The following is a 23,012-nucleotide window of genomic DNA, read 5'->3' on the forward strand; positions in this document are numbered from 1 at the left end:
TGTCTCTCTCTCTCTCTCTCTCTCACACACACACACACACACACACACACACACACACGAAAGAAAAGAAAAGAAAAGAAAGGAAAGGAAAGAAGGAAAGAAGGAAAGAAAGAAAGAAAGAAAGAAAGAAAGAAAGAAAGAAAGAAAGAAAGAAAGAAAGAAAATCATCACAAAGCAAAGTAGGGGATGAGGAGGAGTTGAAAAAATGCTTGAAGTCAGCAGTCATGGGGGAATGGAGATGAACTCCACAGCAGGATGGGTGGAAGCGAGGAAGAAGGGCTATGGAAGAGAGGCCCAGGCGCCTGAGTGGGGTCCAAATCTCATCTCTGACATTCATTATCCTCCATGCACTCTGAACAGAGACTCCACTACTCGAACTCTCTGTTTCCTCATCTACAAAATGGGGTGCTGTGGGGGTTCCACGATCTGATGTCCTAATGACATCAGAGGAGTTGCTTTCACCATCATTATCATTTGCGCTGTTTTTGTCATTGAGTTGTGGAGGGAGGGAAGCGTGTGCCAAGACTGCAAACTCAGAACCTGCCTGCAGACCTTTCCCCTCATCCTTGACATTCTCCCCTCGCACGCATGCACATGACAGGCATGTGTATTTTCTTTTCCCAGGGGCATCTGTGTTGGCATTTATGCCACCAACTCTGCAGAGGCTTGTCAGTATGTCATTGCTCATGCCAAAGTGAACGTCCTGGTGGTTGAAAATGACCTACAGCTACAGAAAATCCTTTCGGTAAAATCCCTCTCAGCACTGCCTGCCAGTCCCCCAGGGGGGTCTTGGGGCTCTGACCAGGTGTCTCCATGCTCCCAGGTAGACGCTAACGATGCCCCCCACTGTGGGGCAGCCAGTGGGGCTTGCTGCACTCACAGGGTCAGTTAGAGCCCTCCACCACTAAAGTGCAACTGGCAAAGCTGCTTTTGTGAGGAGCAGGGTGGATTGGAGAAGTTTCATTTCCAATTCATGTCAATTTAATTTCCTACTCAGCCTCCATTTAAAAAAAAACAAGTTTATGCATAATTTTATACACAGTCCACTGCTATTTTTCATTTAGAAGTGTGATTATTTTGACCCTTGTAATTTTCTTTGTTTCTTAGAACTGTCTGCCTTCCCGCAAGCAGCGCTTCTGTCTTGTCTTCAGTTTCTTTCCGGAGTTCCGCAGCCTCCTGCCGCTCTCTCTGGCCACCGGCGCCCTCTTCCCTTGTGGCTTTGCTTTGTGTTCTTCCTTCCCAGCTGTGTTCACTTCCTTACGTTTTAAAAGTTATGCTGGAGTGCGGGGTGGTAATTTTTCTTTGCTCTGTAGTGACTTCATGAAATGTGTCTCCTCTCTTATTGTCTCTTCTTTTCGTTGTGGTATCTTTGTGTGAATATTGTGGAAACTTTTCCTTGTGTTTGAATGAGCTGCGGTTGCCTGAACCAGTTTGGGCAGGAAGATCCGAAGGGGAGGGGAGGGTTAGGGAGGGCTGAGCCTAGATGACCAGGCTCATCGCTCAGCCTAAGGGCCACTGTGACTGTTTTTAAGTATTTCATCACTTCTGAACTACACACTTCTCCACTTTTTAATGTCTCTGGAGTCGAGATGTGTCTGGCCATCGATGCTATCTGGATGTTCTCCCACATTTTCACACCTCTGAAAGTAAGGTCCATTTTCTAGACATAATGAAATCCTAGCTGGACTCAGTGAAATGGAACATGTCATGCCACCAAGTGTCCTTCCACACCTCATTCCTGACATGGTTCAGACTTCTACCTGCAGCCTGGAGCTGTTTTTGGTACTGCTTACTTACATGTTGCTTCTGTGGTCCCTCATACTCATATCATGCCCTGCCCGCTCGTTCCTAGCAGGACATACTAGGGATGAGGGATGCGTGATGAGTGTGGGGCTTCTCATTCTTGCCATTAATACTGGCTTACTGTCGTGGAAATCATAGAAGCAATAGCAATTAATGCCTTCTGATATTATGTTGTTACTAAGCTATCTTGCAGGTGCACTCCATGTATCTTTAAGTAAAAGTTACATTTAATGTTATGCCAACTTCTCAGTAAACAAGCTTTTTGAAGTCTTGTGAATAAAATTAGGACACTGCATGAACTCGGGGCCATTTGCCTGAGCGAGCAGTGGTCCTTTGTTAGTCCTTGATGATTTCGTCTGCTGATCTCTCTCTCTGCGCCCCCGACTCAAAACAACAGCTTACAATCTGGATTTTTCCACTGTTAGAAAATTCCCTGTATCCCATCTTTCCCCCTGCACCAACTTCACTTCTATGGCTTCCTGTCCTACTTCTGGTATATTTGACCTCACACGCGTAAAGAAATACCTGAATTATTTCTATTAGTCTGATCGGAGGTATTGCTAGTGGGGGATTTGTGGTTCTGGTTGCTCTATATGGAAGATTCAAAGCCAGGCTCCTGACACACTCCTCCCAAACTGCATATTCAGTTCCACTGGGTAATCTAATTCTGGGCAGCCCTCATGGATTATGCTCCTGCAACTCTCCACTGTTCCCCTGACACCTTTAGGATAAACTTCAAACTCCCTGCATTGCCTCCATCATGGCCGCCTGGACCTCACCAGCCTCTCCTGCCTCCTCCCCTGGTCTCCCCTCCATCCAGTCCAGCCTTCCCGAACTCTTCTCTTCCTCACACATCCCAGGCTGATGCCTGCTCTGAGCATTTTGGATATCTGCTTCTCTCTCTGGAAAACTCTTGTCCAGCTATTGTAAGCACTTCTGTTATCTTTTCTCTCCCATCCACACCACCAACATGGCTATAATTATAATGAGCTTCATGAATGCTGGAAGTGACTTTCTCACAGGATTGGCTAGCAATGAAGAGGGTGCAAGCATCCCACACGTCTGGTCTCCTGAACTATACTGTTCTAGGTATGGGTATAAAGTTCTGAACCTGTCCAGGTCCCAGCCACCTTCACAGGGGATTTTTGTGGCCTGACTCCAACAAGAATGTTCATGGAATCCTGGCTGCCTTGTGCAAGCTGCCTGCTCACTGATTCTGCTGCAGAATTCGGCCAGAGCCTGTTGTCTCAGGGAGGCTATTGTCTTCACCACCTTCCATTGTCACAGGCTACTGATGCTGGCCACAAAGAACCCAGCAGTCCTAAGTCAGTCAAGACAAGAAGCACCACTTCACAGAAAAGAAAAAGAGGGGATAAAAAGGCACTAGGGTTGTAGTAGGAAAGAGCTTGGGACAACCATCCAGTTTCTGTCTTTCCCAGGGCTGGGTTGCCATGAGGCCCATGCTGAACTTTCTTTCAGATTCCACAGAGCCAGATGGAGACCCTAAAAGCGATTGTCCAGTACAGGCTGCCAATGAAGGAGAGCAATAAAAATAACCTGTATTCTGTAAGTGTGGGAGGGGCACAGAGCAGAGGGGACGGTGGGACTCTCAAAGGAAGTGGATAGTGAGCAAGAGAGAGGGCCAGGTTCCACAAAGGAAGTGCGCAGGCCTTAGAGACTTTTTTTTAATGAAGAGTGGAGTTTAAGCAAAAGGATAATTTGTTGACTCCTGTGACTACAACTCAGGGTGTGGATTTCAGGCATGGCTGGAACTAGGAGTTCAATTGTGACCCAATCTCCATTTTGCCCTCTTAGTTTCTTGACTCCACTCTACGCTTGTTTTCTCCCATAGTCCTGAGATGGTCCAGTAGTTCCCAAGGGTTACATTTTCACTCATTCTTGTCTAGATAGCACTTCCAGCAAAGGCCCTGACTTTCATTGTGATTGGACCAGCTAAGGTCACATGCCCAGACCCAATCCAATCACTGTGGCTCATGCAAATGAAATCCTCTGCCTTAAACCAATCAGGACTGACTTCTGGAATTGAGGGTGGAGTAGGCCCCATCCATCCAGTCACCAAGAAATTTGGGGTGCGGAGTAAAAGCTGGGAAGGCAGAGATCAAATAATATCAAACTCTACTGTCTAAGCATTTTATATATATTAATTTATTTACTGCTTAGAACAACCCAAGAAGTTGTGTTCTGATATCATTTCCATATTATGAATGAGGAAACTGAGACACAGGGAGCTGAGGTGGCCTGCCTGAGAGTGCAGGAACCCAGAGCAAACAATGTGCATTGTAGGATGTTGAGCAGCATTCCTGGTCTCTACCCACTAGATTCCAGTAGCACCCTCCAGTTGAAACAATAGCTTTTGTAAGAGGAATCAAGACTGGTAATCCTAACTAAACCTTTGCTTTAGGAGAAGCCAGTGGGACAAAATATGACTGGGGAAAAGGGATACTTGACATTCTGAGGTCACTTTTCACACTTCCTGAGTCTGGCCCCCACCCCGGCTTGTCTTTTCTTTCCACAGTGGGATGATTTCATGGAACTTGGTAATAGCATCTCTGATTTCCAGCTGGACCAGATCATAGCGAGCCAGAAGGTCAATCAGTGTGCTGTACTCATCTACACTTCTGGGACTACAGGCAACCCCAAAGGAGTGATGCTCAGCCATGACAATGTAAGTGCTGTCTCTGCCTGCAGTAACCAGCGTGGTAGCATCCAGAATCCCTTCACTCAAGGGCAGTGGCCTTCAAGACCCACAGGAGCAGGGTGGCATTTGGGGGTCTAGCACACAGCCCATAACCAGTGGCCTATAGAGAGTCACATGGACATTTATGAGGGGCCAGCAGAGTGCAGGGGTTGAGATCATGGACTTTGGATTAGACCCAGGTCCAAACCTGCCTCTGTGATATTGAGCAACATATATAACATCTTCAAGTCTCAGTTTTCTCATCTGTACTGTACAATAATAGTTGTTCTGATGATGATGTAAGTTAATATTTTCAAAGAGCTTAGAACCATGTTTGATTAAGTAGGTGAAGGCTGCCTGTTTGGGAAACACTTAGATATGTCTGGATGGAGTCCAAGACTGATGGTAATTAAGATAACTGTTAGGAAACAAAAGGGAATACATGCTAAAAGATGTCACTTATAGAAAACCCTAGAAACTCAAATTTATCTATAGGGACTGAAAACAGGTCAGTGGTCACCCAAGGAGGGGCCTGAGGGAGGCATCACAAAGGGACATGTGGAAATTTTGGGGGGTAATGAAAATTTTTGTATCTTTTTTTTTTTTTTTTGGTCAGAGAGAGGGATAGATAGGTACAGACAGACAGGAACAGAGAGAGATGAGAAGCATCAATCATTAGTTTTTTGTTGCAACACCTTAGTTGTTCATTGATTGCTTTCTCATATGTGCCTTGACCGTGGGGCTACAACACACCAAGTAACCCCTTGCTCAAGCCAGCAACTTTGGGTCCAAGTTGGTGAGCTTTTGCTCAAACCAGATGAGCCCATGTTCAAGCTGGCACCTCAGGGTCTCAAACCTGGGTCCTCCACATCCCAGTTCAACGCTCTATCCATTGCGCCACTGCCTGGGGCGGTGCCTTGACTGGGGGGCTACAGCACAGTGAGTGACCCCTTGCTCAAGCCAGTGAACTTGGGCTCAAGCCAGAGACCTTGGGCTCAAGCCAGTGACCATAGAGTCATGCCTATGACCAGTGACCTTGGGGTTTTGAACCTGGGTCCTCCACATCCCAGTCCAACGCTCTATCCACTGTGCCACTGCCTGGTCAGGCCAGATGATATTTTTCCAGATGAGAAATTGAAGCACATGGAGGTTGAATTACTTGGCCCAGGTCACACAGCAAGCAATCTGTGAGCAGATTCAGGATTTGAACCTAGGCAAGCTGGCTCCACTGTTCACATTTCTAACTATACTGTAGATCTGTGTGGCTAATGTACAAAGATATTTAAATAGGCAGTATGAACACTTAAAAGTAGTTACAGAATAGTATACAGAATACAATATAATTTTTTTTAAATGAGAGGACCGGAGGTAGTGAAACAGACTCCCATATGCACCCCAACCAGGATCCATCTGGCAACCCCTATCTAGAGCCAATGCTTGAATCAATCAGCTTAGCTATCCTCAGTGCCCAGGCTAAAGCTTGAACCAACCGAGCCACTGGCTCTGGGAGGGGAAGAGGGAAAGAAGGGGGAGAGGGAGCGGAAGAAAAGCAGATGTGCCCTGACCAGAAATCAAATTTGGGATGCCCATATGCCAGGCCGAAGCTCTATCCACTGAGCCAACCGACTAGGGCCATGAATTTTGTTAAAAACTAAAAAAGGCGCCCTGGCTGGTTGGCTCAGTGGTAGAGTGTCGGCCTAGCGTGCAGAGGACCCGGGTTCGATTCCCGGCCAGGGCACACAGGAGAAGCGCCCATTTGCTTCTCCACCCCTCCGCTGCGCTTTCCTCTCTGTCTCTCTCTTCCCCTCCCGCAGCCAAGGCTCCATTGGAGCAAAATGGCCCGGGCGCTGGGGATGGCTCTGTGGCCTCTGCCTCAGGCGCTAGAGTGGCTCTGGTCGCAACATGGCGACGCCCAGGATGGGCAGAGCATTGCCCCCTGGTGGGCAGAGCATCGCCCCATGGTGGGCTTGCCGGGTGGATCCCGGTCGGGCGCATGCGGGAGTCTGTCTGACTGTCTCTCCCTGTTTCTAGCTTCAGAAAAATGAAAAAAAAGAAAAAAAAAAAAAAAAAAACTAAAAAAGGCTCCAAGTGATTTGCAACTTGTGTAAGTTTTAAAAGCAGAAAAATGTCTGGCAGGACACGCACCCAACTGGCCATGTTGGTTCTCTTCATGCGTCAGAAAGAGTGCTAGTTTTAAAATGAAGATTTTCTACTTTATAAGGGCTTTCCCCCCAACCTAACTTAATAGTTACCAGCACACCTGACATTTACACTGGCCATTCCCTCTGCATATCAGAGAGCTACCCAGCATGCTTCTTTACCTCCTTCCAGTCCCTGTTCAGACATTTCTTCCATCAGGAAGCCCTCCCCGACTACCATGTTTAAAATAGCAAACAGTAAACCATCTCATTTGATCCTTCATTCTCCTCTGGCTGATATTTCTCTTACACTGTCATACAGTCATTTGTTTACCATGGCCATCAGCTACTTGAGAGCAGGGGGTTGTCTGTTTTGTTCACTGTTGTATCTCCAGTTCCTGGCACAAAGGAGACTCAGTCCACTTTTGTGGAATGAATAAATGAAAGGCATTTTATTAAACTCTCACCAGACCCTGACCAGTATTTATACTCTCAGTGTTCTTATATCTGGTGAGATAATTTCGTAACATTGGTATGACAAGCATAAACCCTGGAGTGAAGCTTTGGGTTGCATCCTGGCTCTCCTACTTGCTAGTTGTGTGACCTGGGATAAGTTCCTTAACTCCTTTGGATCTCACTTTCCCCATCTGTAAAACAGAGACGAGAATGGTTTCTACTCTTAGAATGGCCACGAAGGTTAAATTCTTTCATATACCGTGTCAGTTAGCTACTGCTGCGTAACAAGCCATTCTAGAACTTAGCAACTTTAAACACCAACAGTGTGTTATATCTGGGTTTGGAATTTGGACAGAGCCCAATGGGGTGTTTCTTCTGCCCCATGCAGTGTCAGCTGGGGTCACTCAGCTGTATTCAGCTGTTGTTTGGGCCAGGCAGGAAAGTCCAAGAAGGACTTTACTCATGTGTCTCGCAGCTTGGGCATCTTCACAGCACAGTGGCTCAAGGTTGTTGAACTGCTTAACATGGTGGCTGGCTCCCCCCAGAGCAAACATCTCCTTATACCAACACAGAAGCTGCAGTCTATGAAGGCTCAACATCAGAAATTACATTGTCATTTTGCTCCATTCTGTTGGTCAACAAGTCGCCAGGCCAGTCCTGTGAAAGGAAAAGAAAACAGACTCAGGCTTTGAGTAGGAGGGTGGCAGAGAATTTGCTGCTGTCTTTAACCCACCACACATAAATAGAATGCTTAGAACAATGCCTGGCACACAATGAGCCATATCAGTGATAGCTATTGTTAGTTTTTAAGTCATCATCATCCTCTTTATAGTAAGAACTTAAAGCTAGCCCAATATTCTCAACATATATCAATAGCTCAAAGTTTCTCCCATTTATAGGGTAGTAACTATTTAACACACTGAGAAAAACACATGTTGATTTCTCACAAAAACCCCAAGAGGTAAGTTGTGTTGTTCATGCTTTCCACAGATGGGGAAAGAAAGGCTCAGAGAAGGGAAATGACTTGCTCAAGGTCACAGAACCAAGAAAGGTCTGAGCCAGGATCTGAACCCAGGAGTGCCTACACTGTACACAGTTCACACACGCTGAGCCCTTTCCCTCAGTAAATGGGTGTGGGGCGCGTTGGAGCACAGGCTGTGAGTGACAGGGCTTATAGAACAGAAGTAAAATCCCTTCATCCTAAGGCCCAGAGAGGGAAGTGGGACTAATCTTGAGGGCCTACTATGGGCCAGGTGTTTTGCATACATTACCACACTTAATCACTTCTGTTTCCTCATTCATTCATTCAACAAAAATGTATTAAGCTTGTACTATGTACTGGTGATACAGCATTGAACAAAACAAGCTCAGTTGTGGCCCTCAGGAAAACAGAAAGGGAATGAACATATAAAACCATTTGATCTCCAAGATGACAGCCAGATGGCCAACAGACACATCAGAAGATGCTCATCATCACTAATCATCAGGGAACTGCAAATCAAAACCACCGTAAGATATCCCTTCACCCCTGTCGGATTGGCTATCATCAAAAAATCAACAAAGAACAAGTGCTGGCGTGGATGTGGAGAAAAAGGACCCTCCTTGTGCACTGTTGGTGGGACTGTAAATTGGTGCAGCCACCAAGGAAACAAGTATGGGAGTTACTCAAAAAATTAAAAATAAAACTATCATATGGGTATTTATCCAAAGAATCCAAAATCATGCCTGACCAGATGATGGCACAGTAGATAGAGCATTGGACTGGGACGTGGAGGACCCAGGTTCGAAACCCTGAGGTCACCGGGTTGAGTGTGGGCTCATATGGCTTGAACGTGGCCTCACCAGCTTGAGCGTGAGGTTGCTGGCTTGAGCGTGGGATCATAGGCATGACCCCATGGTCGCTGGGGCTTCAGCCCACAGTCACTGGCTCGAGCAAGGGCTTTCTGGCTCTGCTGGAGCCCCCACCCCCACCCCCCATCAAGGCACATATGAGAAAGCAATCGATAAACAACTAAGGTGCTACAATGAAGAATTGAGGCTTCTCATCTCTCTCCCTTCCTATCTGTCTGTCCCTCTCTATATCTCTCTCTGTTTCTGTCACCAAAAAAAAAGAATCAAAATACTAATTTGAAAAGACATATACACCCCTATGTCCATTGTAGTGTTATTTACAATAGCCAAGATATGAAAACAACCTAAGAATGTCCATCAGTAGACAATTGGATAAAGAAGATGTGGTATATATTTATTTATATATGTAATGGAATGTTACTCAGCCATAAAAAAGAATGAAAGCTTGCCATTTGTGACAACATAGATGGACCTAGAGGGAATTATGCCAAATGAAATAAGTCAGATAGAGAAAGACAAATATCACATGATTTTACTTTTATGTGGAATCTGAAGAACAAAATAAGTGCACAGACAAAACAGAAACAGACCCACCCATAGGTACAGAGAACAAGCTGATGGTTGCCAAAGGATGAGGGGGTGGTACAAGGATGGGAATAAAAAAAAAATTAAATAAAATAAAGAAAGCCATTCAGGTTATAGTGAATGATACCTAGAGAATTAGATCTTAGTGATATTTAAGCAGAAACTTAACATGTGAGGAGTCAGTCATGGGGAAAGCTGGAAGAACAGCAGTCCAGGCAGCGAGAACAGCCAGTGCAAAGGCCCTGAGGCTAGATCCTGCCTGATGTATTGGAGAAACAGCACAGAAACCCATGTGGCTGGATTAATGAAGTAACTGCTCACAAGAAATTTATGATACCAGAGAGAAATACAGACTACAAAATTATACACTAAAACTTTACATCACTGTATGCATTGGAGAAAGAAAAACATTAATATGTTAGTTGTTGGGTGTTTATGGGATGGGATTATGGGTGGCCTCTTTGTTGAACAATATTGGTTCCAGAATTTTATACAAGACAGGAGACAGCTCTCTGCCCACTTTACAGATGAGGAAATAGAGGCTGCAAGGGATTTTAAACAAATAGCCTAGGGTCACCCAGCTAGCAAATGGAGGAGTCAGAATTTGATTCACGGATACTTAACTGAATCCTTCAGACTTCTGACTTTCCAGGTAGATATTCTGACTCTAGGATCTGTTGTTGGACCCAGGGTGTCTATTTAACCCCAAAAAGCTGCCACTGAGCTTTTTGTCTTTTTTTTTTTTTTTTTTTTTACAGAGACAGAGAGAGAGTCAGAGGGAGGGATAGATAGGGACAGAGAGACAGGAACAGAGAGAGATAACAAGCATCAATTCTTCGTTGTGGCGCTTTAGTTGTTCATTGATTGCTTTCTAGCTGCCGCTGAGTTTTAAAACTCCTTCCAGCCGCAGGCAAATTAGTTGACTCTATGTGCTTCTGTTTTCTGTCATAAAATAGGGGTAATTGTACTTACTGACCCCAGCGTGTTATGATGAGGATGAAACAACTTAATGCTTGTAAAGGATGAGAGTGGTGCCCACCTCCTAGTAGATGCTTTGTGTTTGTTAAAGAATTGCATATAAGTGGCTGTCCAGCCAGGATGAGGCATCCTGGATTGTAAACCCCACTTTTGTTCCAGATCACGTGGTTGGCCGGGATGCTGGCGAAGGACTGTGGCCTGTCTGGCGCCCCAGAAAAGCAGGAGGTGGTGGTTAGCTATCTTCCCCTCAGCCACATTGCAGCTCAGATGATAGATGTCTGGGTACCCATGAAGATCGGGGCATTCATCTACTTTGCTCAACCGGATGCTTTCAAAGTAAGGCTGATGGGGATGGTTTCATTAAAGCCCCAGTTCCAGTGCTTCCTTCTCTGTTTAATTTTACGCTTCATTTAGCATTATTGAAAACAGTTGACCACATTCTTGTAGTTTTTATTTTTACCCGTGTCAGGGCATCCACGTATGGTTATGTAGATTGTACACTGAACAACCCAAGACTAAGATGTGAGGGGTACTGGAAGCGCAATGTGTGTGTAGTTCTTTTTTATTTTTAAGACAGTATTCCCAACTTTCCCAAACTCCAAAAACCAAACCTATCTCAAGGCCCTAATCACATATGTAAAGTCTCTTTTGCCATGAAAGATAACATATTCACAGGTTCAGGGGGTTAGGATGTGAATATCTACGAGATGCCATAACTGTCCCTTCCACACTCTATCAAACAGGCTGTCGTAGGACCTTTTGCAACTCCTCCTAGAAGGTTCATTTTTCTGTTCTTTGTGTGAGTGATAACTCCTTGTCATTTAGTTCTCTGCTTAAATTTTTTCTTGGCCCTTCTCACATCCCCCAAGTTTAGTGTTTGAGATGTAGTAGTTACTCAATAAATAGTTTTTTTGGCCTGACCTGTGGTGGCGCAGTGGATAAAGCGTCGACCTGGAAATGCTGAGGTCGCCAGTTCAAAACCCTGGGCTTGCCTGGACAAGGCACATATGGGAGTTGATGCTTCCAGCTCCTCCCCACCTTCTCTCTCTCTCTCTCTCTCCTCTCTCTCTCCTTCTCTCTCTCTCTTTCTCTATCCTCTCTAAAATGAATAAATAAAATTTAAAAAAATTATTTAAAAATAAATAAATAAATAAATAGTTTTTGGCTGAATACATAATGTATACACATGCACTCACCTACAGGACCTGAGAAGGCCCCATTCTCCTACATCCTTATCAACCCTGTAATGTCACCAAAAACTTGAAATAATCAACCTGACAGCTGAGAAAGGTGCTTTCACAGTTTAAGGAACTGACAGGCTTTCCCAAAGTGGCCGCACCACTTTATATTCCCACCAGAAGTATACGTGAGTTCCAGTTTCTCCTCCTCACTCACATGTCATCTTCATTATTGTGATTATCCTGATGGATGTAAAGTGGTATCTCACCCTTTTCATTGGCATTTGCCTAATGACTCATGGCGGAGAAGTTTTCATGTGCTTATTGGCCATTTGTATATATTCTCTGAGAAAATGTCCATTCACATCTTTTTGCCCATGTGGTTGCAGCCTGACCAAGCAGTGGTGCAGTGGATAGAGCACCGGACTGAGACATGGAGGACCCAGGTTCAAAACTTTGAGGTTGCCAGCTTGAGCACAGACTTATCCAGCTTGAGCACGGGGTCGCTGGCTTGAGCATGGGATCATAGATATGACACCATGGTCACTGGCTTGAGTCCAAAGGTCGCTGGCTTGAGCCCAAGGTCGCTGGCTTGAGCACAAAGTTGTTGGCTTGAGAAAGGGGTCATCCGCTCTGTTGTAATCCCCCCACCCCTGGTCAAGGCCCATATGAGAAAACAATCAATGAACAACTAAGGAGCCACAATGAAGAATTGATGCTTCTCATCTCTCTCCCTTCCTGCCTGTCTGTCCCTATCTGTCTCTCTCTCTGACTCTCTCTCTTTGTCTCTGTCAAAAATTAAAAATAAATAGATAAAAATAAAAATGTGGTTGCATATCTTCCTATTGTCAAACTTTAAGGGTTCTTTATACATTCTGGATATAAATTATTTCTTAAATATATAATTTGCAAATACTTCCTCCCGGATCTGTGATTTGTCTTTTCGTTTTGACTCTGAAGTCCTAGTTCTTTCTTTGTTTTTCTTTTTTTTTCATGCTTTTGGTGTTGTATATAAGAATCTTTGCCCATTCCAAGGTCGCAGAGATTTTCTTCTGTGTTCTTCTACAAGCCTTTCAGTTTTAGTTCTTACATATTATATTGGTAATCCATTTTGGGTTTACTTTTCTCTTTGGTAAAAATTAAGGCTATAAGTTAAGCTCTTTTTTCATTTTTTGGGGATACGAATATCTTACACCATTCAATTGCTTTGGCAGTTTGATTGAATGTTAATTGATTACAAATGTGATGATCTATCTCTGGGTTTGATATTCTAGAAGTTCCATTGAGCTATATGTCTATTCTTACACCAAAACCATACTGATTTGGTTTTCCTGGCTTTATGGTAGGATGGCTATCTTGTCCCAGTTTGCTGGGGGCTTTCCCAGTTTTGTAACTGAAAATTCTACATTCCAGGAACTCCTTTAGTTTGGGAAAACTGGGATGGTTGATCATCCTATTTTATAATAAATTTCAAAATCAAGTAGCAGTTTTTCCGATTTTGTTCCTTTCCAAAATAACTTTGGCTATTCTAGGCCCCCTGCATTTCCATATCAATTTTAAGATCAGCTTGTTAATATGAATAAACAGGCCTGCCTGGATTTTGATAGGGATTGCATTGAACCTATAGGTCAGTTTGGGGGAGAATTTTTAACAGTTGTAAAATATTCCATTGCATGCTTGGCCAACAGATTTTTTTATTTTATTTTTAACCAGTCTGCCACTTTCCATCCTAGAGAGAGATCTAATTGGCTGCCAAACAGTCAATGGATTAGCTTGCTTGGGCCAGGAGCTCACCTTATCCAATCAGCCAAGAGAGGGATGTCCTGGGCTGAATTGAGTGGCTGGGCTGAGGTGGACATCTGGGGTCCATGAAAGGTTTAGGTACGGCTAACCCAGCTCTGTCCCATGCAGGGCACCTTGGTCAGCACTCTGAAGGAGGTACAGCCTACTGTTTTCCTGGGGGTGCCCCGAATTTGGGAGAAGATGCAGGAGAAGATAATTGAAAGTGGTGTCAAATCTTCAAACTTGAAGAGGAAGGTGTTTTCATGGGCAAGAACTATTGGCCTAAAGATCAATACAAAAAAGATGTTGGGGTAAGTGAAGGGCCCAGTGGGTTGGGTGGGGACGGTGGTGGGTGAGGGGCTCAGCCTTCTCCACCTGGGACCCACCATCCTGTTTGGATTCATGGCTATAGAGCTTTCCTTGGCATTGTTCACAGGACAAATGACACCACCTTAAGTTACCACATGGCGAAGGCACTTGTGTTCAGCAAAGTCAGGAATGCCCTTGGCCTTGATCACTGCCACCTTCTAATTAGCGGCGCTGCACCCCTCAGCACACAGACTTCTGAGTTCTTTTTAAGCCTGGACATGCCTATAGGCGAGATGTATGGTATGAGTGAAAGCTCAGGACCTCACACTGTGACTACTCAGGCTGACTACCGGATTTTAAGGTACTGGCCTCCTGAACAGACCCCCAGTCCTTCAGCAACACAGGCCCAGGGAAAGAAGATGGGAGGTGGTTGGGCCTCTGGGCTAAGATGAATCCTGACTTGGTGTCTCCAGAAGGATCCCTGTTCTCCTGCTCCCAAGCCCCAAATCTTCATAACCGGGGGAAGTCCCAGTTGTTGAGAGTCCACTGACGAAGGGAAGGGCTCTCAGAACGTTGCATGGTCTCCCCCTGATAGCCACTGGTGAGCTCTGCCTCCAGAAGGACCACCTGCGCTTACTCACCAGGTTCACCTGCTGGGACCTCAGGGCCCTTTATCTCCGTGACGCTCCCTCTCAAACACGTCCATGGGCCTTTTCTGGCTTTCTCCCAGGCTGTAGGATTGAACCTAGTAATTCTGAAACAGTAAGAATACCAAAGGCAGGGTCCACTCTGGGTCTGAGAGTCCGATTCTTTCACAGAACCTGCCGGGTGTCTCTCTTTCTTTCCTGCCGCTATGTGCAAGGCCAGTTTGTCTGTCATGCTTGGCCAGGTTTCACTGACTTTAAATTAAGTTGTAATCCAATTTGGTCCTGGGAGGTGGCAATTGGAACATCTGCCTACTCTGTCGTCATCTTTGAATCTTCATCACTGACTTTAAATTTAGCAAAAACTTCAATCTTCTTAATCTGCAAATCATCTCTTGCCTTTTACTTTAACTTGTAAGTTTGATTTGTACCTCAATATCTCTTCCTCTCCACTCCACAATCTTATCTGCGGTCTGTTTTCTGCAGAACTCAAATGAGTTTAACCAAAACAAAAGGGTATTCCTTCCCTAAAGAGAGGTGACACTGTCCCAACTCTGGAGGAAAGGTACAAACTCCAACAAGGAACACATGCACACAGAAAAATCAGCAGGTATAAAATGATAGAGTGAAAAGTTCCCTTCCTCCTGCTCCAAACCTCCTGTTCAGCCTGGGTGAGTTTGCTGGGCTGCCATGACAAGATCCCACAAACTTATACAACAGAAATTAATTTTCTCACAATCTGGAGACTAGAAGTCCAAGATCAAGATGTCTGCAGGGCTGGTTCTTTCTAAAACTTGTGAGTGAGAATGGGTTCCATGCTCTCTCCCAGCTTCTGGTGCTCACAGGAACCCTGTAGCATCCTTTGGCTTATAGAGCATCATCCTAATCTCTGCCTTCACTTTCACATAGCACCTCCTCGTGTGTGTGTCTGTGTCCACACTGCCCCCTTTTTATAGACAACAGTCATGCTGGATTTGGGGCCATGCTTCTCTAATATGATCTCACCTTAATTTCAATTACATCTGCAAGGATCCTGTTTCCAAATTAGCTCACATTCTGAGGTACTGGGAGTTAAGATGCAAAATAAAAAAAAAAGATACAAAATATAAACAGGTGGGCACAATTTGATCCGTAACACCCTCAAAGAGGCAAAATAACTACACCATAGTCTTTTAAATTAATAGTGCATTGCCTGACCAGGCAGTGGTGCAGTGGATAGAGGGTCAACTTCGGATGCAGAGGACACAGGTTTGAAACCGGCTTGAGCACAGGCTCATCTGGCTTGAGCACGGGCTCACCAGCTCGAGCATGGGTTCACCAGCTTGAGCGTGGGATCATAGACATGACCCCATGGTCGCTGGCTTGAGCCCAAAAGTTGCTGGCTTGAAGCCCAAGGTCACTGGCTTGAGCCCAAGGTCACTGGTTTGAGCAAGGGGTCACTCACTCTGCTGGAGCCCCCTGGTCAAGGCACATACGAGAAAGCAATCAATGAACAACTAAGGTACCTCAACGAAGAATTGATTCTTCTCATCTCTCTCCCTGTCTGTCTGTCTGTCCTTCTCTCTCTCTCTCTCTCTCTCTGTCTCTCTGTCTCTGTCTCTCTCACTAAAAAAAAAAAAAAAAAAAGAATGCATTACATATACACTTTTATCCCAAATGGAAGCATTTCCCACATAAAAATGGACACAAAACTCATCCTTTCTGCTATGAGTTCAGGAACCAAAACATGATATCCCTCTGGATTCATAATACAAACTTCTACTCAGTTTTGACTCACACCATCCAAACTCAGGAACCAACAAGTTTTGGTTACTAAGAGGTTCTTGTAGAGACTGTTTTCTATCAGGGCAAATGGCTGCCTCGTTTTTTTTTATTTTATTTATTTTATTTTTTATTTATTCATTTCAGAGAGTAGAGGGAGAGACAGAGAGAGAGAGAGAGAGAGGAGAGACAGAGAGAGAGAAGGGGGGGAGGAGCTGGAAGCATCAACTCCCATATGTGCCTTGACCAGGCAAGCCCAGGGTTTCGAACGGGCGACCTCAGCATTTCCAGGTCGACGCTTTATCCACTGCGCCACCACAGGTCAGGCTGGCTGCCTCGTTTTTAACAACTGCATAGTATTTCACTGGGTGGATATAGCATAATTTATTTAATTGGTCCCTTTTTTGATGGATATTTAGGGCTTTTTTTTCTCCATTTTTTTTTTTGTCACCATAAACAACACTAAAGTGAATACTTTGTATATATACCATATGTTTTGCTAAATCAATTGGAGGAAATGGTATCCCATCACAACTGACCTTTACATTCCTTTTATTGTAAATGCAGTTGAAAAACATCTTTTCATACGTTTAAAAGCCATTTGTATTTCCTTTCCTCTGAACTATCTGTCACTATCATCTACCTCCTTTTAAAACTAGATTATCAGTCCCTTTATTATTGGTTTGTTGGCACTCTTTATATATTAGGAAAATCATCCTTTTGTTTTTTTATGAGTTGCAAATATTTTACTCCTAGGTTTATAATTGAAATTTAGTTTTAGCTAAGGTGATATTTGCTGTGCAGAATTTTTTTTTTATCTTTATGTGGTTGAATTTATCAACCTTTTCTTAATGGCTTCTGTGTTTTTCTACATCCCTAGAAGGGCCTTCAGTGGGGAAGTCATAAGGAAGCTCTTAATAAATTTTGAGCTTCTTTGGCGTACCTTATTTTTTCTCTTGCAAACTAAGGGAATCCCTACAATTAGCCCTAAAGCCACTGGCCCTTTTACTAGTGAAATAGATCTCAGCAAAGCTTCCCTCCCAAATGTTATCTCTAGGAAAATAAGCCTTATAAGAATTTAGATTTCAGATATTGCTATTATCTTATGGAAGTAACTTATTTTTCTTTTTTTGAGAGAGGAAAGGAGAGAGATGAGAAACATCAACTTGCAGTTACATCACTTTAGTTGTTCATTGGTTGCTTCTCGTACGTGCCTTGGTGGGGTGGGGGACTCCAGCCAAGCCAGTGACCCCTTGATCAAGCCAGCAACCTTGGCCTCAAGCCAGCAACCTTGGCCTCAAGCCAGCAACCTTGGACTTCAAACCAGCGACCTTTGGGCTCAAGCTAGCAACCCCACACTCAAGCTGGTGAGCTCGTGCTCAAGCCAGATGAGCCTGCACTCAAGCTGGCGACCTCAGGGTTTCAAACCTGGGTCCTCCGCATCCCATAAATATGGTTCTGACGCTCTGTCCACTGTGCCACCACCTGGCCAGGTTAGAAGTGACTTTAACCTCTGAAGAGATGCTGGTTGTTGTCCTGGTCTTTGCCTGCAGGTCTATATATCTATCTGTCTTCTAAAAGATGAGGGGTTTTGTTGCTATTCTTAAGCCAGAAGCACTCTGTCCTTCTCCCATTTAATGTGGAGATTAAAACCTATAACTTCTGGGCGCTGGCCAGTTGGCTCAGTGGTAGAGTGTCGGCCTGGTTGGTTAGATTCCTGGCCAGGGCACACAGGAGAAGCGCCCATCTGCTTCTCCACCCCTCCCCCTCTCCTTCCTCTCTGTCTCTCTCTTCCCCTCCCGCTGCCAAGGCTCCATTGGAGCAAAGTTGGCCTGGGCACTGAGGATGGCTCTGTGGCCTCTGCCTCAGGCGCTAGAGTGGTTCTGGTTGCAACAGAGCGATGCCCCAGATGGGCAGAGCATCACCCCCTGGTGGGCGTGCCAGGTGGATCCTGGTTGGGCGCATGCGGGAGTCTGTCTGACTGCCTCCCCGTTTCCAACTTCAGAAAAATACAAAAACAAACAAACAAAACAACAACCCTATAACTTCTGTGTGTCCCAGTTCACCAACTATTTGAGAATTTGACTCACTGGATCAAACACTTTCTCTCTCCCTCATTTGACAAACACCTTCTTATGCCCCCAGGTCCTGGGGAGAATGAGAGAAACAGACCCAGCCTGGGCCAGCTGAGCAGAGTGTTAGGAGCCTGAGCTACAGACCCAGGCTGATCTGTGTCCGTGACCTTGTCTTTCTAAGCCTCAGTTTCCCCGTTCCCATTCCCTGGCAGCTGTGGCAAAGTCATAAGCGGGTGTCACAACATGCTGTACCAGCAGAACGATGATGGCACTGGGGAGGTCTGCATTTGGGGCCGGCACATCTTTATGGGCTACCTGGAAAGGCAGGAAGATACCATGGAGGTCATTGATGAGGAAGGCTGGCTACATACCGGGGACTTAGGCCACGTGGACAACCATGGTTTCCTCTACATCACTGGCCGCATCAAAGGTACTGGGGCCAGGCTCTGCAGGGGTCTCCTGCAAGCAGGCCCACCCTGAACATCTACGGGCCTGGCATCCCAGCACAAACGGGCCCTCAGCTCCCTTCCTCCTGTGGGTGCATAGCATGGATATACAGGGTCACTCTGTCCCGCACAGCCCAGCTTTGTCCTTGTGCACAGCTTCTGGTTCTCGGCATGATGGACCTGGGAAAGATGCCCACTCCAGCCCTGAAACCTGTTTCTTCCCCTGTAATTTGAGAATAATAATAATCTACAAAATTATAATGATTAAATGAGGATGAAATGAAATAATTAGAACAGGGATTGGCCAACTTCTCCTGTAAAGGGCCCAATTGTAAATATTTTTGGATTTTCAGGACATATGGTCTGTCGCAGCTGCACAGCTTGGCAGAAGGACAGCACGGACGCAGCCACAGACAACATGTAGACAATGAGTGTGACTGTGTGCCACTATGAGGGTCATATAACTTTCTTTAAACATTTTTTTAAGTGTATTGATTTTAGAGAGAGAGGGAGAGAGAGGAAGAGAGAAAGAGAGAGACAGGAACACAGATTTGCTCCTGTACGTGCCCTGACTGCGGAACGAACCAGCAACCTGTGCACTTTGGGGCCACTCTAACCGAACAAGCTCTCTGGTTAGGGCTCATGTGATTTTCCTGTATCATAAATACTATTATTCTTTGGATTTCCTTCCCACCATTTAAAATTGTAAAATCCATTTTGGGCTCATGGCCATACAAAAACAGGCATAAGGCTGCATTTGGCTCGTAGGCTATGGTTTACCAACCTCTGATGCAGACCAAGCATTTGACCCTGAGCCTGACAGAGGGAGTAGCTACTCAGTAAGTGGGCGGTGTTAGCACTATTTCCATGATAAGCAACAGAAAACTCTTCTTAAACAGGTTTGAGTGAAAAGGGGAAACTTGTTTCAAAACTGAAAAGTCTCTTGCTTCAGGCATGGCTGGATCCAGGTGCCAAAACAATGGCACAATGAATCTCTTTATCCTTCTCTTATGGAGCTATCTTCTATGTTGGGGCTATTCTTGAAGAAGCTTTTCCACACTTGGTGACAGGATGGCTGCCAAAAGTCTGGGCTTACCCTAACCCCCAAGAGATGTGTGTGTATTATTCTCAATAGTTTCAGCAAAAGTTTTAGTCCGGACTCTCACTGGGTCCCATCTCAGAATGAATCACTGTAGAGGATGGAATATGCTGATAGGTCAGAACTGGTCACATGCTCACCCTATTGTTTACCTGCCCAAATCACATAAAGATGGAGAGTAGGTAACACCACAGTGCAATTATCCAGATGAATCAGTGGGAAGACAGCACCACCGATGTCCATCATTATTACTACTATGAAAATGACATCACTCGAGGTGACTGCGAGATCCTGAGATGAGGTGGAGAGAGTTTGGGTGCGTGGAACAGGAAGCAGCCTGCATCCCAAGATGAAAGAACAAGTGAAGAATGTGTCTGCGGTAGGAGGAGGAGCTCTTAGAGAATATTAGAGGTTTACGGGGGGGAAAAGTGACACAACTTTTTTTTAGACATATCAAAATTAGGGATGCGACACAAAACCCCTGGGTAAGACTGGACTTAAGTTTTTGGGGGGTTGCCAAGTGATGGAAAAATCGGACAGAGAGACAGGACATGGCCAGAAGCATTTCACTATATTCCAAGTGAGACATTAGAGGGTCTGGACCAGGGTATGAGGGACTGAGAAATAGGCAATAATGAATTAGACACTGTCCAGGTGGAGTGCACAAGATTTGGACACTTCATAGAAACTTGAAAACAGGAGAGAGGCCCTGGCCGGTTGGCTCAGTGGTAGAGTGTCGGTCTGGCATGTGGTAGAGGTTCGATTCCTGGCCAGGGCACACAGGAGAAGCACCCATCTGCTTCTCCACCCCTCCCCCTCTCCTTCCTCTCTGTCTCTCTCTTCCCCTCCTGCAGCCAAGGCTCCATTGGAGCAAAAGATGGCCCAGGCGCTGGGGATGGCTCCTTGGCCTCTGCCCCAGGCACTAGAGTAGCTCTGGTCACGACAGAGCAACGCCCCGGATAGGCAGAGCATCGCTCCCTGGTGGGCGTGCCGGGTGGATCCCGGTCAGGCGCATGTGGGAGTCTGTCTGACTACCTCCCTGTTTCCAGCTTCAGAAAAAAAAAAAAAAAAAAAGAATAAAAACAGGAGAGGAGGGGCAGTGACTTTGGGTCTGTGGCTTGGAGAAGGGCAGGGTTCCTCTTCTGCTCCTGGGGTTCTATAGATGAGTGGCTATCTGTGCCAATATCTGTCCCCTCAGATCCTCAAGAGGGTGGGGGTTTCATACTGTTGTGGGTGAACCCACATGGAGCTGTGCACTGTTCCAGAAATCCTCATCACGAGTGGCGGCGAGAACATATCCCCTGTTCCTATTGAGAACATGGTGAAAGAAAAGATTCCCATCGTCAGTAATGCCGTGTTAGTGGGTGACAAGGAAAAGTTTCTAAGTGTCCTGCTGACGCTGAAGGTAATGTGGGTGCCCTGCGGGATCTCTGCCCCAGCGTCCAGAGGGTGCACCCCTGCAGGTTCCGGATCTCCTCCTCGGTCCTGAGGGCTGGTGGGGAGTGTGTGTGTTGGGTGTGGTGACAGGGGTGTCTTGGGGCAGTGTAAGATGAACAGGTTGAGTGGAGAGCCACTGGACAAACTGAGCTTAGAGGCCATCAAGCTGTGCCGGAGGCTGGGCAGCAACGCGTCCACTGTGACCGAGATCGTGGAGCTACGAGACCCACTGGTCTACATGGCCATCCAGAAAGGCATAGACGCTGTGAACCAGGAAGTCTCCTCTAATGCACAGAGGATTCAGAAGTGGGTCATCTTGGAGAAAGACTTTTCCATCAATGGCGGAGAGCTGGGTGAGTGGCCTGGAGAGTTGGTGGTCTTGGCACTTGGAGGCGGGGCCCTTGCTAGTGTCCAGGACCATACGGGCTCTGAGGAGACATGCCCTATTCTGGGAATCAGAGGGTCTGTGGGACCAGCTGGGGACAGAGAGAGGGAAGCTGCCATCTCTATTTGACTGGTGCCCAGTTCCTTCGATCACAGGCACACAGGCACACAGCTCCTTCCACCCATGTAGCCACATTCCCCACTTTGGGAAGAAAAACCAAACTCCTTACTATAGCTCCATGTGAGCTCTCACCATCTGACCTCTCCTTGTCACTTACTGCTCCCCAGTGATGGCAAAGGTGGTGCACACAGGAAGTGGGCCACCAGCTAGCCCCAGCCATGTGACCATTGTCTAGTCATGCACAGGGCATGTGGACTTTTATCTTTACAACTGACCTGGCTTCTCTTTTCTCAATAGGTCCAACAGCAAAGATCAAGAGACATTTCATAACCGAGAAATACAAAAAGCAAATCGAAAGCCTCTATCACTGATTTGACTGACAGAGCTGCTCTTAGCTGTCCCTATGGTGAGACTGACTTTCCTGGGCTGTGCCTCGAGGGAGTCCGACAGAGGTAGTCTCCGTGTGGCAGGCAGGGTCTATCAGCTGAACTGCAGAGGCCATGTGTGCACATATATCCACGTTCAGTTGCCATGGGTCTGGGTCGTATCTGGCCTCAACTCATGCTCTACCAGAGTCATGGCAGGGCACACAAACTCGTTCATGGTTGGCCACCAAAGTTGTTAGTTGTTCTTCTGGCCTTTTCCACATGTCTCAAAGATGGAGCAGAGCAATTTTCCCATGTAGGACTAGAGTTTTTCATTAAACATCCAAATGTTTCATTGTGGCTTATTTGGAGAAGGCTTTCTGGCCAGAAACTTTGCGTGGGTGGGGGGGTAGTTCTACTAGTCAGGAACCTAGGGAATGAGCTATGTTGACCCATCCCAGATGGTAAGGGATGGAGAGTTGAGTTACTGCAACCCACTCCTTTTCCTCTCCTTTCCCCCAAGTTTTGTCCAGAGGAGCCCCTAGGACACCATGAGTTACTAGATGCACAGTGCAGGCAGAGTAGAACGCATGGTCATTTATCCTAAGAGCTACTTGTAGCCCTTTCATGGTGAAATCATTCCCTCTGATGCCCCCAACCAACACACTGCATTTATCTACTAGGGCTGTTATAACCAAGTGCCACAGACTTGGGATTTTAAACAGTAGGAATATTTTTTTCTCACAGTTCTGGAGGTTGGAAGTCCGAGATCAAGGTGTGGGCAGGGCTGGTTCCTTCTGAGGCCTCTCTCCTTGGCTAGTAGATGCTATCTTCTCCCTATGTCTCTGTGTCCCAAAATTCTCCTTTTGATAAGGACACCCCAGCCACATGGATTGGGGCTC

At 45.8% G+C, this 23,012-nt stretch overlaps 1 protein-coding gene across 1 annotated transcript; it reads left to right on the top strand.

The window, feature by feature from the left end:
• Positions 1-3,336: 3,336 nt before the first annotated feature.
• ACSBG2 (acyl-CoA synthetase bubblegum family member 2) lies at positions 3,337-22,116 on the top strand. Its single transcript, XM_066344969.1, has 9 exons — positions 3,337-3,369; positions 4,340-4,489; positions 10,669-10,845; positions 13,599-13,780; positions 13,906-14,139; positions 18,471-18,688; positions 21,069-21,208; positions 21,347-21,593; positions 22,043-22,116. The coding sequence occupies exons 1-9, from the start codon at positions 3,337-3,339 to the stop codon at positions 22,114-22,116; spliced, it is 1,455 nt and encodes a 484-aa protein (XP_066201066.1).
• Positions 22,117-23,012: the final 896 nt, after the last annotated feature.

This window comes from Saccopteryx leptura, chromosome 1, assembly GCF_036850995.1.
Source record: "Saccopteryx leptura isolate mSacLep1 chromosome 1, mSacLep1_pri_phased_curated, whole genome shotgun sequence".
NCBI lineage: Eukaryota > Metazoa > Chordata > Mammalia > Chiroptera > Emballonuridae > Saccopteryx > Saccopteryx leptura.